Below are 14584 nucleotides of genomic sequence, written 5' to 3'. Positions count from 1 at the left end.
AGTGAATAATTGTTTCCACTGGTTTGGTGAATTATAACCAGGATAATCACTAGAAGAATAAAGGGGAAAATTAGAAATGTTTTTAGTCATTAGAACAGGAAATGCTTTATATCAAGTAACTATTGAGTCCTTTTATATATTCATTCTAATTTTATTGCTTTTAATTATTGTACTGATTCACTATCTTGCTGTATCATTTAACTTCTGTTATGCATGGTTCTGTCAGCATACAGGCCAAAACTATTAGTCAAATTCTTTCCACTTTTTGGGAAAATGTGGTAGGTGCTCCATGTATTTTCCACTAAATGATGTACCATTACTATGGATTAACTGTTAAACTTGGGCATGCTAGCCAAAAATGGCATGTATAAGGACACAACTTTTGGTTCATAACAGATTTAGTCTGATTATGGAAGCTGCCTTTTTGTTGTGACACAAGACATAAGTGTTTGGGGTGGGGGGAGTGTTAACTGTTACACTTTAACAAAAGTAATGACCAGTTACCCTGCTTTGTGCCCTGTGCAGACCAAAGATCATATTAACCTAACTGAGTCAAGTCAGTACCAACTCCTCCGCCTGCATCATGAATAGTAATCTATTTCGATAAGTTGCTTACTGATGCTGGTAACTCATGAGCAACATAGTTGGGAGTGAGTTATGGTCAGCACCACTTGTGGGATATGTTAGTTCAATGGATCTTCATAATGCATTCAGCTTATATTCAGCAGAAATTGAAATTAATGTGGTAAAGAATCAGCAAAGAGGCTGAAAAAATAGGTTTGATGTTGTACTGAATTCCCTTGTGCCGTGCTTTAAATGGAGCAGAAATCGATGTAAATACTAATCAATCTTAGATGCTAAGGATACTCTCTTCCTATGAATTTTCAAAAGAAAAAATAATTCCAGTAATTGGAATAAGATTGTCAGATCTGGTAGAAATCTTAAAAATGACCAACAGCAGTTTGTTTTGGTTTGTCATCCCTGAGTTATCTTTAAGAAATCAAACTGAGAATACCACTGCAATGAATGCAAATGAGCTCCAGCTGCAGTTAATATTTTCTGAGAATTGCTGCACTGAACTATCATCGAAAGGTTCTTGCTAGATTATGTGAGGAAAAAGGTCATATCGTTCATTTTCATTCGTTCATGGGATGTGGGCGTCGCTGACAAGGCCAGCATTTATTGCCCATCCCAAGCTACCCTTGAGAAGGTGGTGGTGAGCCGCCGCCTTTTTTTATTCGTTCACGGGATGTGGGCGTCGCTGGCAAGGCCAGCATTTATTGCCCATCCCTAATTGCCCTTGAGAAGGTGGTGGTGAGCTGCCTTCTTGAACCGCTGCAGTTCGTGTGGTGACGGTTCTCCCACAGTGCTGTTAGGAAGGGAGTTCCAGGATTTTGACCCAGCAACAATGAAGGAACGGCGATATATTTCCAAGTCGGGATGGTGTGTGACTTGGAGGGGAACGTGCAGGTGGTGTTGTTCCCATGTGCCTGCTGTTCTTGTCCTTCTAGGTGGCAGAGGTCGTGGGTTTGGGAGGTGCTGTCGAAGAAGCCTTGGCGAGTTGCTGCAGTGCATCCTGTGGATGGTACACACTGCAGCCACAGTGTGCCGGTGGTGAAGGGAGTGAATGTTTAGTGTGGTGGATGGGGTGCCAATCAAGCGGGCTGCTTTATCTTGGATGGTGTCGAGCTTCTTGAGTGTTGTTGGAGCTGCACTCATCCAGGCAAGTGGAGAGTATTCCATCACACTCCTGACTTGTGCCTTGTAGATGGTGGAAAGGCTTTGAGGAGTCAGGAGGTGAGTCACTCGCCGCAGAATACCCAGCCTCTGACCTGCTCTCGTAGCCACAGTATTTATATGGCTGGTCCAGTTAAGTTTCTGGTCAATGGTGACCCCCAGGGTGTTGATGGTGGGGGATTCGGTGATGGTAATGCCGTTGAATGTCAGGGGGAGGTGGTTAGACTCTCTCTTGTTGGAGATGGTCATTGCCTGGCACTTGTCTGGCGCGAATGTTACTTGCCACTTATGAGCCCAAGCCTGGATGTTGTCCAGGTCTTGCTGCATGCGGGCTCGGACTGCTTCATTATTTGAGGGGTTGCGAATGGAACTGAACACTGTGCAGTCATCAGCGAACATCCCCATTTCTGACCTTATGATGGAGGGAAGGTCATTGATGAAGCAGCTGAAGATGGTTGGGCCAAGGACACTGCCCTGAGGAACTTCTGCAGCAATGTCCTGGGGCGGAGATGATTGGCCTCCAACAACCACTACCATCTTCCTTTGTGCTAGGTATGACTCCAGCCACTGGAGAGTTTTCCCCCTGATTCCCATTGACTTCAATTTTACTAGGGCTCCTTGGTGCCACACTCGGTCAAATGCTGCCTTGATGTCAAGGGCAGTCACTCTCACCTCACCTCTGGAATTCAGCTCTTTTGTCCATGTTTGGACCAATGCTGTAATGAGGTCTGGAGCCGAGTGGTCCTGGTGGAACCCAAACTGAGCATCCGTGAGCAGGTTATTGGTGAGTAAGTGCCGCTTGATAGCACTGTCGATGACACCTTCCATCACTTTGCTGATGATTGAGAGTAGACTGATGTGGGCGGTAATTGGCCGGATTGGATTTGTCCTGCTTTTTGTGGACAGGACATACCTGGGCAATTTTCCACATTGTCGGGTAGATGCCAGTGTTGTAGCTGTACTGGAACAGCTTGGCTCGAGGCGCAGCTAGTTCTGGAGCACAAGTCTTCAGCACTACAGCTGGGATGTTGTCGGGGCCCATAGCCTTTGCTGTATCCAGTGCACTCAGCCGTTTCTTGATATCACGTGGAGTGAATCGAATTGGCCGAAGACTGGCTTCTGTGATGGTGGGGATATCGGGAGGAGGCCGAGATGGATCATCCACTTGGCACTTCTGGCTGAAGATGGTTGCAAACGCTTCAGCCTTGTCTTTTGCACTCACGTGCTGGACTCCGCCATCATTGAGGATGGGGATGTTTGCAGAGCCTCCTCCTCTCGTTAGTTGTTTAATTGCCCACCACCATTCACGACTGGATGTGGCAGGACTGCAGAGCTTTGATCTGATCCGTTGGTTGTGGAATCGCTTAGCTCTGTCTATAGCATGTTGCTTCCGCTGTTTAGCATGCATGTAGTCCTGAGTTGTAGCTTCACCAGGTTGGCACCTCATTTTCAGGTACGCCTGGTGCTGCTCCTGGCATGCTCTTCTACACTCCTCATTGAACCAGGGTTGATCCCCTGGCTTGTTGGTAATGGTAGAGTGAGGAATATGCCAGGCCATGAGGTTACAGATTGTGCTGGAATACAATTCTGCTGCTGCTGATGGCCCACAGCACCTCATGGATGCCCAGTTTTGAGCTGCTAGATCTGTTCTGAATCTATCCCATTTAGCACGGTGGTAGTGCCGCACAACACGTTGGATGGTGTCCTCAGTGCGAAGACGGGACTTCATCTCCACGAGGACTTTGCGGTGGTCACTCCTACCAATACTGTCATGGACAGATGCATTTGCGACAGTTAGATTGGTGAGGACGAGGTCAAGTAAGTTTTTCCCTCGTGTTGGTTCGCTCACCACCTGCCGCAGGCCCAGTCTAGCAGCTATATCCTTCAGGACTCGGCCAGCTCGGTCAGTAGTGGTGCTACCGAGCCACTCTTGGTGATGGACATTGACTTGGACATTGAAGTCCCCCACCCAGAGTACATTTTGTGCCCTCAGTGCTTCCTCCAAGTGGTGCTCAACATGGAGGAGGACTGATTCATCAGCTGAGGGAGGACGGTAGGTGGTAATCAGCAGGAGGTTTCCTTGCCCATGTTTGACCTGATGCCATGAGATTTCAAGGGGTCCGGAGTCAATGTCGAGGACTCCCAGGGCCACTCCCTCCTGACTGTATATCACTGTACCGCCACCTCTGGTGGGTCTGTCCTGCCGGTGGGACAGGACATACCCAGGGATGGTGATGGAAGAGTCTGGGACGTTGGCTGAAAGGTATGATTCTGTGAGTATGACTATGTCAGGCTGTTGCTTGACTAGTCTGTGGGACAGCTCTCCCAATTTTGGCACAAGTCCCCTGATGTTAGTGAGGAGGACTTTGCAGGGTCGACGGGGCTTGGTTTGCCTTTGTCGTGTCCGGTGCCTCGTGATCCGATGCCAGGTAGTCCCATCCGGTTTTATTCTTGTTATGACTGAGTGGCTTGCTAGGCCATTTCAGAGGGCAATTAAGAATCAACCACATTGCTGTGGGTCTGGAGTCACATATAGGCCAGACCGGGTAACGATGGCAGGTTTCCTTCCCTAAAGGACATTAGTGAACCAGATGGGTTTTTACAACAATCCGGTAGTTTCATGGCCATCATTACTTATACTAGTATTTTAATTCCAGATTTTTATTTAATTAATTGAATTTAAATTCGCCAGCTGCCCTGGCGGGATTTGAACTCATGACTATGGATTTTAGTCCAGGCCTCTGGATTACTAGTCCAGTAACATAACCACTATGCTACTGTACCCTATTCTTGAATCGCTGCAGTCCGTGTGGTGAAGGCAAAAAGTTAAATACACCATTTAATAAAAGCATTGGGACCAAAGTTTCTGGGGTGGGGTAGGACACAAATGGAGTATATTGTCCTGGGGGGGCGGGGGAGTAATTTTGGGTGGAACCTGAACCAGCAGGCTTCTGCCCAATTTAGTAGTCATCTGAAATTCTAATCTGTGTGGAGGCCGGGCGAATGCTCTGCCTACACCACACCCCCTCTCTTCCCTCCCCTGTGCCACAGTGAGCTTTGGAGATATGTCTGGGGGCATTCCTAGGCTACCCCTCAAATTCTGTCCAACAGGCCACCCCTTAGGCCCAGAACTGGTGTGGGTTATGTTATTGGCCTACTAAAGGCCCCAGAGAACTTTCAATCCAAGAAGAAAGTCCAAAAAGCTGATCAACTGGAGAACGCAACCATATGCTCTAGGTGCTCTTCAAGTTATGATTTCATCCTGACTGGGCCACTGGGCGAAACTTGCTCATGAGAATGTAGCACAAATCAGTGTGGAATGAGCCAGAGCATAGTTGCCACTCATCTGCTGCATTTGCACAGTGGCCCCAAAACAGCCTTTTTGCTTTTGGCTGACTTCCTCCAGAAAGTAGACTAATTTCTGCACTGTTTGACCATCCTTGCTTACCTGTGGCAATACCGGGCCTCCTTGTGAACCCACCCTGCAGTGCCCAAGCCACAGCCATCTCAAAACACCCAGCTGGCTGTGTTAACTGGAAGTGCTCTGAATAAAGCAGGTGGTGCTTTGAAAATTTCCATTGATAGAGATGGCAGGGGAGATGACTGGCAGAAAGAAACTGGAAATGCTACAGCAAGTTTTTAAGCCCAATGATGGTGCGTTGTCAATAGGTAAGTGAGATTGAATCCCAGGGATCACTAATCCATACATAGAATGTGAAGATCAATAAAATGTGCTGCAAACAGTGAGTGTAAAAGATTTTTTAAAAATCTATCAATAGTACACTCCTTTACCCTACCCTCCCTCTCCCAATTATCCCCTCTAAACCTTGATTTAAAACTACATTGGTATTGACCCTGTATTCTACAGAACTGGGCAACAGAGCAAGACATTGGAGAAGGATGGTGTGGTTATATATGTCAAAGGCTGCAGAGAGGTTGAGTAGGACGAGGAGGAATAATGCACTGCAGACATTGTCACAATTGTCATCTGGGACTTTGACTGTTTCGGTGCTGTGGGAGGGGCGGAAACCTGGTTAGAGGGATTCAGACAGGGAGTTGTTGGAGAGAATTGGTAGGTGACTGCACATTCATGGACCTTGAGAGGATAGGGAGGTTGAAGATTGTGAGTAACCTGTTAAAGGTTCAGTCCCTTGCACAAGGAGACTAGAGGGTGTTTTGTTCCAAAGCATAAAAGATTTATTAAGAAGCTACAAGAGTACAATTATAACATACTAAATAAGACATTGAGATACATCCTGGCAAAGCTGAACACCAACAAGGTTCTGAGGCGATCACTCTCAAAGGTCCATATGATAACACTTGAGCGTTTCAGTCTCGCTCTGAGAACGTTCTAACAGATACGATTTATGTCTCGACTTGTATACGTTATAATCACATCTCTTGTCCTGCCGGACCGTGTGCACTCTTGCGGCCCCCCTATCAATCGTTCCCTCTGTCTCTAGGCTAGCAGACATCTGTTTCTCTCCTGCATATTCCACAAGAAGGCAGAACCTGATACTGACTCATTCTTTAAACATTTGTTATTTGCATTACTTGACCCCTTATCGGAACTGCTCAGGGTCCTTGCATACACAACTCCCTGTATCTTGACATGCCCAAGGTCTCCATAGTCTCAACACATTCTGATAATGCTCGAAACCTGCAATGTAAGCAGCTTTCAGCATCACCTCGCTCAGCCTGCCTTTCTATATTCTGGGTAAGTTTTTTAACTTGGCCATTTCATGATCCTTAGCTACTATCCTACGATTCCTAGCTATCTCATGTTTATAAGCGTATGCTGTTTATGCATTCAGATATCTAACCTAAACATGAATGGTTCATATATTCAGCAGATCTTGCATCTCCCTCCTCCCTCCCTCAGGGGTATCCCTTTAGGCTCACATCAAGGATGTACTATCTAAAACAATCTTTTATATAAGTTTGTAGTTGGACTAACTATCTATCACCAGATTGTTGTCATGCAGGAGATCCTTTAATCATTCTTTTTTTCCGGTCACTTTTTCCTAACCATTCAATCACAAGATCAAAGGCTGCTGTCAGTTTACCCAATAAATATTCAACACAACTCCAAATACATCAATTACACTCAATATTAACTCCTTATCCGCCTCAAATCAGTGAGTCCTTAGCATGGGTGAGAAATTCAAAAATGCCAATTTTTTTATGTGATAATCTTATGCCTGGAACTAGAGACTTTCACTTAATTTACAATAACCAGAATTTCACCACAATAAAAGTCTGATTTTCACAATTTAATAGGTTAGTTAACCTCAATAACTCCAATTTAACTCAGCAATATCTCAAACTTAACACAAAATAGAACAGATACAATTATCAAAATAGCAGGTATGCCACTGAACTCTGCAGCATCTCAATATGTTGTTTACCCTGTCTCCTTTTTATTCCTCTTCCTTATCTTCCAACCTACTTTTCAGAACTTCAACTTCATTCTCAACCTCCCTAACTCTTGTAGTTGAAACAAGAAGACTCCTGCTTTCCAATCATCCTCTTTAATTTTCTTCTCCTTTACTAGTTCCTTTGTCTTGTCCTCAACCTCACAAAGTTTGGCAGTTTTTAATTAATAAAGCATAAGTTCCTAGTTTCTCCTTGATATACTTCCTTGTTTTATGTACCAGAGTTTTTACTGGGTTTCCTCCCATCTTCCCACAACTATCAATCTCATCTGCCATGGCTAAAAAAAATTTTAAAAAATTTTTGCAATGTTGTGACTCTGTGTGAAGATATAATCTTTTGCCATGTTAAACAACCCACAGGTACTGCCCTGGACTATTACACAGGTCTCTCACAACCCAAAACTTGTAATCCCAACTTTGCCCGTTTACAACCCGGCAAAGCTGAACACTGACAAGGTTCCGAGGTGATCACTCTCGAAGGTCCTTGTAATAACACTTGAGTGGTCCAGCCTCGCTCTGAGAACTTTCTAACAAATATGATTTACGTTTTGACCTGTATACGTTATAATCATATCACTTGTCCTGCCAGACCATGTGCACCATGAAGCTCCCCTATCAATTGTTCCCTCTGTCACTAAGCTAGCAGGCACCTGCTTCTCTCCTGCACATTCCACAAGAAGGTAGAACCTGATACTGACTCATTCTTTAAACATTTGTTATTCACATTACCTGATCCCTGATCAGATCTGCTCAGGGTCTATGCGTACACAAATACCCTGTATCTTGACATGTGCACGGTATCCATATTCTTAACACATCCTAATAATGCTTAAAACCTGCAACCTAAACAGTTTTCAGCATCACCTTGCTCAGCCTGTCCTTCTGTATTCTGCATAAGTTTTAACTTGAGTGGGAGGGGGGGAGCTAGGGACGGATTTGGCTTCGTGGGCAAAGGCATGGGGAGAAGCAGCACAGGAATACAAGTTTGAAGGGCAACTGCTCCCAATTTAGCAATACCATTTCCCTCCACTTTTGATTTAGGCACCAGTGCCAGCATTAAGCACTCCCATGTCAGTTATAGCATAGTTCAATACAGAGCAAAGTTACTCCATTTTCCACACTAGGCATCCAGTGGCCCGAGTGATGTTGCCAACTTAGTGTCAAATAGGGCAAGTTTTGGCCTGGAGGTCCATACCCACTGATTTGAGGCTGCCTAAACTCATTTCACATCGCATCCTCACGACCAACAGAAATTCTTCCCAAAAATGAAAGGCCATGTCTAACCTATTGTGCTACCTAGCCATATATGTAGTGCTGTAAATTCTTACCAAAGTTTGCATACCCTTCATCAACAATTTTAGAGAAATATGCCAAAGTAATTTTGCATCTGTTTGTATTGTGGAGCTATTGAGTGATTGCACACCAAAGTCATTCATAACTGGTTTAAAAATATAGGGCTAGAAATTGGGCTGTGTAACACTTGTTTTTCAGGCGTCATGTGGCCACCTAAAATCCCAAAATGATGTCTGGGATGCGTGCGCACACATCCAGCGTGACGTGCGCTCGACGCCATTTTGGTAAAGGCAATTGCGCATGCACAAGATAACGAACGCTGGCATCATATAAAGAAGGGAGTTTATGCCTTAGAGCAGTGTGCAACATTGATTTAAAGGAACATACACAATTTTGGCACTCAACGCTCCAGCCAATGAACTTTCTTAACCACAAACAGCTGAATGTGCCTTAGACGGCTTGGAGGACCCCCGACCAACACTATTTAAAGGGATCATACAGGTGTTACAGGTTAGTGGCTGGATTAGTGCTTCTGGCTGCTGGTACAATTGTACGTGTTTGTTAAAGCTTCCTATATTTGGATAGAGTTGCTATAGTATATAAAGAGTGGTTGGGCAGGTCCTGCATTACTGTTAGTGTCATTTATAACTGTGTGCTGAACAAGATTCCTGGCAACCATGGGTGCTAGGGTGCCTGCTGGGCATAGAACATGATTGGGAGCATGCAGAGAGGCCAAGCAGAGCAGGTCAAGCTGCGAGGAGAGGCAGGAGGCCATAATCCCATGACGTTCTTCAGGGAACAATACTCTTACCTCAACATGAGTGAAAATCAGTGCATCCGACGGCTGTAGTTCACCAAAGAGGTTATGACGGAGATATGTTGACTACTGCAGCCACAACTGCAGTCTCAGTGGGGCATGGACAGCATTGCCTGTGGCTGTCACGGTAACCGTGGCGCTGAACTTTTACGTTTCTGGATCCTTTCAGGCCTCTGCTGGCGAGATGTGCAACATCTAGCAGTTTGTAGTGCACTGCTGCATAAGGGAGGTCACGGGAGCACTGTACGAGCTGCGCAACAAGTTCATCATGTTCCCTCTTGTCAGAGAGAAGCAGAACGAGCGAGCATTAGGGTTTGCTCGCATTGCTGGCTTCCCTTGATGCAGGGTGCCATTGACTGTGCATATAGCTACGCATGCACCACGTCTCAACTCAGCCAGAACAGAACGGGGTTCCACTCCCTCAGTGTGCAGCTGGTGTGCGACCACATGCAGCGGATCATTCAGGTCAACACCCGCCACCCTGGCAACGGTCAACAGCCTTCAATATGCGGCAGTTCAACGTCCCAACTATCTCTGCACTGGCTCAGCAAGTCGAAGGCTGGCTACTGGGTGACTGGGGCTTATCTCCTCATGAAGTGGCTCATGACTCCGGTCAGGCACGCATTTACATGTGCAGAGCAGGCATACAACGAGAGCCATGTGGCCACACAGAACATAGTCGAGCTCACCGTAGACCCCCTAAAGCAGTGCTTCCGCTGCCTGGGCCATTCTGTTGGAGCCCTGCAGTACTCCGCTGAGCAGTTGTCAAGATTCGTCGTGGTATGCTGTATGTTGCACAACCTTGCCATTATGAGGGCACAGCCCTAGCCACCGCCTATCCGGCAAGACCCTGAGCCAGAGGCTGAGAAGGAGTTGAGGATGGAGGAAGACGCAGGGAGGTAACAAGGTGCACAGGCCCTGTCTGCCAGGGCTCTGCGTGCTCGCCTTATTCTTTAGTGATATCACTAAACTCAACGACACCTCCCAAGTCAACAGCAGTCCTACACTCCCCGCCTGCCAGCTCCCGCATGACCATCACATCGCCCTCTATATGATTACACATTGCCTCCGTCCGCAGCTCATCGCATAAATGAAAACCACCACCAACTGCGACTTCAAATCCATATTTATAACATAACACATTAACTGTAGTATCAAACATTAGACTATTCACCCTTGTGCATTCCCTCAGTGCCTGCCCTTCGTGTGCCTTTGCCTTCCTAGCGCTCCCACGAGATGTATCCCCAGTGGTTGGAGCATGGGTGGTGGAAGTTTGGCGGTCTTCAATTGGGGAGTGTGGCCTTGGAGGACGACCTCGAGCAGCTCTGGGACGTGAGGGCCGAGCTTCAGTCTGCACCATCTCGGCATGGGCTACAGCAGTCTGGCCTGGCTGGCTGATAGGCAACAGCAAGGGCACTGACGGAGTGGCAGGGGTGACTGCAGGAATGCTGTCGTCCGGAGAGAGGACAGTAGGTTCGACTGCCATGGTGCCATTTGCACGGGGCGGCGCCTCAGCACTCCTGCTGATCAGCTGGAGAATGGATTTTTAAAAAAAAATGTTTATTCGTTCATGGGATGTGGACATCGCTGGCAAGGCCAGCATTTATTGCCCATCCCTAATTGCCCTAGAGAAGGTGGTGGTGAGCCACCTTCTTGAACCGCTGCAGTCCGTGTGGTGAAGGCTCTCCCACAGTGCTGTTAGGTAGGGAGTTCCAGGATTTTGACCCAGCGACAATGAAGGAATGGCTATTATATTTCCAAGTCGGGGAGGTGTGTGACTTGGAGGGGAACGTGCAGGTGGTGTTGTTCCCATGTGCCTGCTGCCCTTGTCCTTCTAGGTGGTAGAGCTGATAGAGGTGACCACCTGCTCCATGTGGGTAAAGATGGGCACCAAGCTCCGCACAAAGCCCTGTGCCAAGTTTGAGGTGGACTCCTCCATACCCCTTGATATTGTGTGCAGGCTTTCTGGCAGGCTTTCCAGTGTACCAAACAGTTGGTGGTGTATGCCCATCAGCCGCCTTCTGTAGCCTGGCCCATCGAAATGAGAAGGAGGATTAGGTATGCAGTGCCCCCCCCCCCCCCCTTCATCGAGACCTCCAGCACCGCCAGTGGCCATGGTCGCAGTGATGTCCCGCCCAATGATGTGTAGCATGGTCTCCTCCAAAGGGGTGAGGACGTGTAGGCGTGCCTGCCCTCCCTTGGGTCTTTCAGTCTGCTGGCTGTTATGCGCCACCTTCTCTTGCAAGCCAAAGGGAAGTGTGTCATTGAGTGTCTGGTGATGTGCCTGTCATGGTCAAATAGCTGCCAGTGTGTGTGATGTGAGTGGTGGGTGTATGGATTGCAAATGTGCTACTATGTGAGGGTGAGATGCAGCGTCTGAATTGCTGCGTTGCGTACGGATGGGCAGCGTTTGGTGAGTGGGGGTGTCATGCATGTAGCAGTGTTGCGGCTGGTAGGATGTGCCACTCGACACTTGCATTCACTCACCTTGACCACTCGTGTCAAATCATTGAACTTTTTTCGGCACTGAATCCACGAGCGTGGTGCTATACTCCTGTCATTCACCTCCATGGCCACTTCCTCGCATTGCCTCCGCAGCTGGTTCCTGGAGAGTCTCCTGCGACTCTGCGGGTACAGGATGGCTCTCTGTTCCTGCACTCCCTCCACTAAGGCCTCCATTGCACTCTCGGAGAACCTTGGGGCACGCTCTCTTGCCGCTCCAGCCATTCTGCCTGCCACCCTGCACTGCTTCCATTGACTGCGCCTCCCCTTTAAGAGGTGCAGGCTGCCTTTACCTAGTGCTGGCCACTCCCCATATCGGGCCTCCTGCTGTTGTGTTCAGCCACCCAAGGGGGCGCAAGTAGCGCTGGCTGCACGTGGGAATCATGGTAATGAGGATGCAGCATGAATCTCATGTGCTGCCTGCATCGTTAACACTGGATGCGGGTTAACTGTGCACTGTGACCCCTACGCCCGGTATCGGGCCTTATCTAATTTAACTCCCATAGTCTTAAGTTAAAGTGAGAATTATTGTTAGCTGTAGTAAAAATTATAGTTTTTCTTTCGATCTTGCACATGGTGGTGCTGGTGAGATATTTTTCATGAATTTAACCATTGCTAAAATCTTATTTTATCACAAACATTTTGAGTTGCTGCTGACTTTTTCAAATAACGAAAAAGGATGAAATTCAGAAAAAAGTCTGGAATAAGTGCCAAACAAATATAAAAGTTTAAAACAATGGATGGGTTAATATTGATACGTGACTATTGAATCATCCCTTGATGTTCCTATTCAGAAGTAACTGATTTCTTTTGTCTTAAAATGTGTTGCACACAAGATCATTCTCTAATAGATTGTTATCCTGTGTAGATATTCTCCTTTATAATACTTTACATTGTACTGTGATAGTTGATATATTGCATCTTTGCGCTTGTTATACTCACTAAATATAGAGTTGCAATTTATAAGCCAGTGTTCAAGTCTAGAGATTTTACTGATCGGGGAAAATGTAAAATAGTATACATCAAATTTAACAAAAAAAATTCTCCCTATTTTGTTCCCATCTTGTCTCAAAGACATTTACTCCTCGTTAGGGAACAGTTTCACAGGTGTTGGACACCCACCTGTACCTTGCTCTAGTGACCATTATTCAAGTATGCTCCTTTGTGACCAGCGTTGGCATGGTGGGGGAGGAGAAGGGGAATTATACTTGAGCCCAATTCTGTCTTCACATGACATCCACAGACATGCACTTTCAGCAGGGGTCACTGATTAGCAATCAGGACTACAACTTATAACGAACCAAAGAATCCTGAGATGAAAGCAGTCAGCGTGTGACCGTTGGCGAGAAACTGCAGTCCTAGATAAATTAAAGAATGAAAGGCATTTTTACATGATATAGAAATACTTTGAGCTGCTGAAATGTGTCATACTGACCTGTTGGAGATGTCACTTCCAGTTTCCATAGCAATTGAGATTTTCTAAAAGAGGAAACTAATATTGAAGTATTATGTAATGTTTTTGAAAAAAATTTGAATATTTAAATGCAGTACTGTCTTTCTCCCTAAAAGTAATGTTTTCCAGAGGATTCTACCCACTTAGAAGTACTAATATTATTTCATACCCTCAATACCATTATACACAAATCACAATAAATGTGGCACAAAAATCAGAACAGAAATATTGAATTTGAATCTGTTTCAGGTCTGCTGCCTCTGCCGAATCTATGCAAGGTGGTGCTCTAGCTGTAGAGCAACAATGGCACCTCCAGAATAATATCTGGAGCCAATATAAATGCATGTTGTGGTCTCATGATATGCATTGAAACTGCTTGAGATCTATCCAATGATGCATGACCCATTGCATGTGTCCATAGACAGTACGTTGGTGGGAAGATATGTGTGTGTGGCACATTATTCATGTAGTACACATTAGGTGCTTTGGTTCATCCAAACTTAGAGCACAAATGTGCATGGACAAGCACATGGCAAAATAGTTTGGATTGTACCTTTCCCCTTTAACAGTATCAATGCTGGTAAGTAGATTGACACAGATTTTATATATAAAAAATGTATCTGTGCATGGGACAGATGTTCCTGAAAAATAAAACCCAGATAGTTTCACTGTAGTGCGTGCAATATAAGTGAGTTTTAAAACAGTAGATTTGTGGACTGCATCTGCTGTCTTATTACATATTCTGCTTATTTAATTAATGTTGCTTAAAATATTGAAGTGACATGCATATGAATTGATCTGTGAGAGATTGAACATTAGGTATTTTCCTTCTGTCGTAGAGATTCATTTGGATCATTTTATAATTATAATGATAATGGCAAAAAAAATCAGTTTAGAAATTAAGTAAATAATCAGTTTGTACTTTAATATTTCAAATGCGTTGCACAGTGCTCTTGGGATATGACCCTTTTTAACACATGAGCCATGAACTGAATTTGTAGCAAGATAACCTTTTAAATCTATTTTACAGGTAGTAATGTTAATTGCCAGGCCTTTGATAAGGCCACACCATTGTTCATAGCAGCTCAGGAAGGCCATACAAAATGTGTTGAACTGCTGTTGTCAAATGGAGCTGATCCAAACCTTTACTGCAGTGAAGATGATTGGCAGTTGCCCATTCATGCTGCTGCCCAGATGGGAAAAGTCAAGTAAGTGCTCACAGACTAACTGAGTTATTAAAAAGACATGTATTTTGAGCAATTCATTACTGTAAAATTTATATTTGAAAATGTTATTAGCTGTACAGATGGTATGTGTAGGATTGCAGAACAGAATTGAAGATCACAA

General features: G+C 45.5%; 1 protein-coding gene across 6 annotated transcripts in view; it reads left to right on the top strand.

Moving 5' to 3' along the window:
• The window catches only part of asb3 (ankyrin repeat and SOCS box containing 3), a 90694-nt gene that overhangs the window by 37445 nt on the left and 38665 nt on the right, over positions 1-14584 (top strand). For all 6 annotated transcript variants that reach the window (XR_010963665.1, XM_067988983.1, XM_067988984.1 and 3 more), the window contains exon 6: positions 14268-14445. Coding sequence is in view for 5 of the 6 variants with exons in the window: in XM_067988983.1 (XP_067845084.1) it covers positions 14268-14445 (178 nt within the window). In the remaining variant the exon portion in view is untranslated. The remainder of the gene's footprint in view (positions 1-14267; positions 14446-14584) is intronic.

The sequence above is a fragment of the Heptranchias perlo genome, chromosome 8, assembly GCF_035084215.1.
Source record: "Heptranchias perlo isolate sHepPer1 chromosome 8, sHepPer1.hap1, whole genome shotgun sequence".
Lineage (NCBI taxonomy): Eukaryota > Metazoa > Chordata > Chondrichthyes > Hexanchiformes > Hexanchidae > Heptranchias > Heptranchias perlo.
This window is presented reverse-complemented; position numbering and strand designations above follow the sequence as displayed.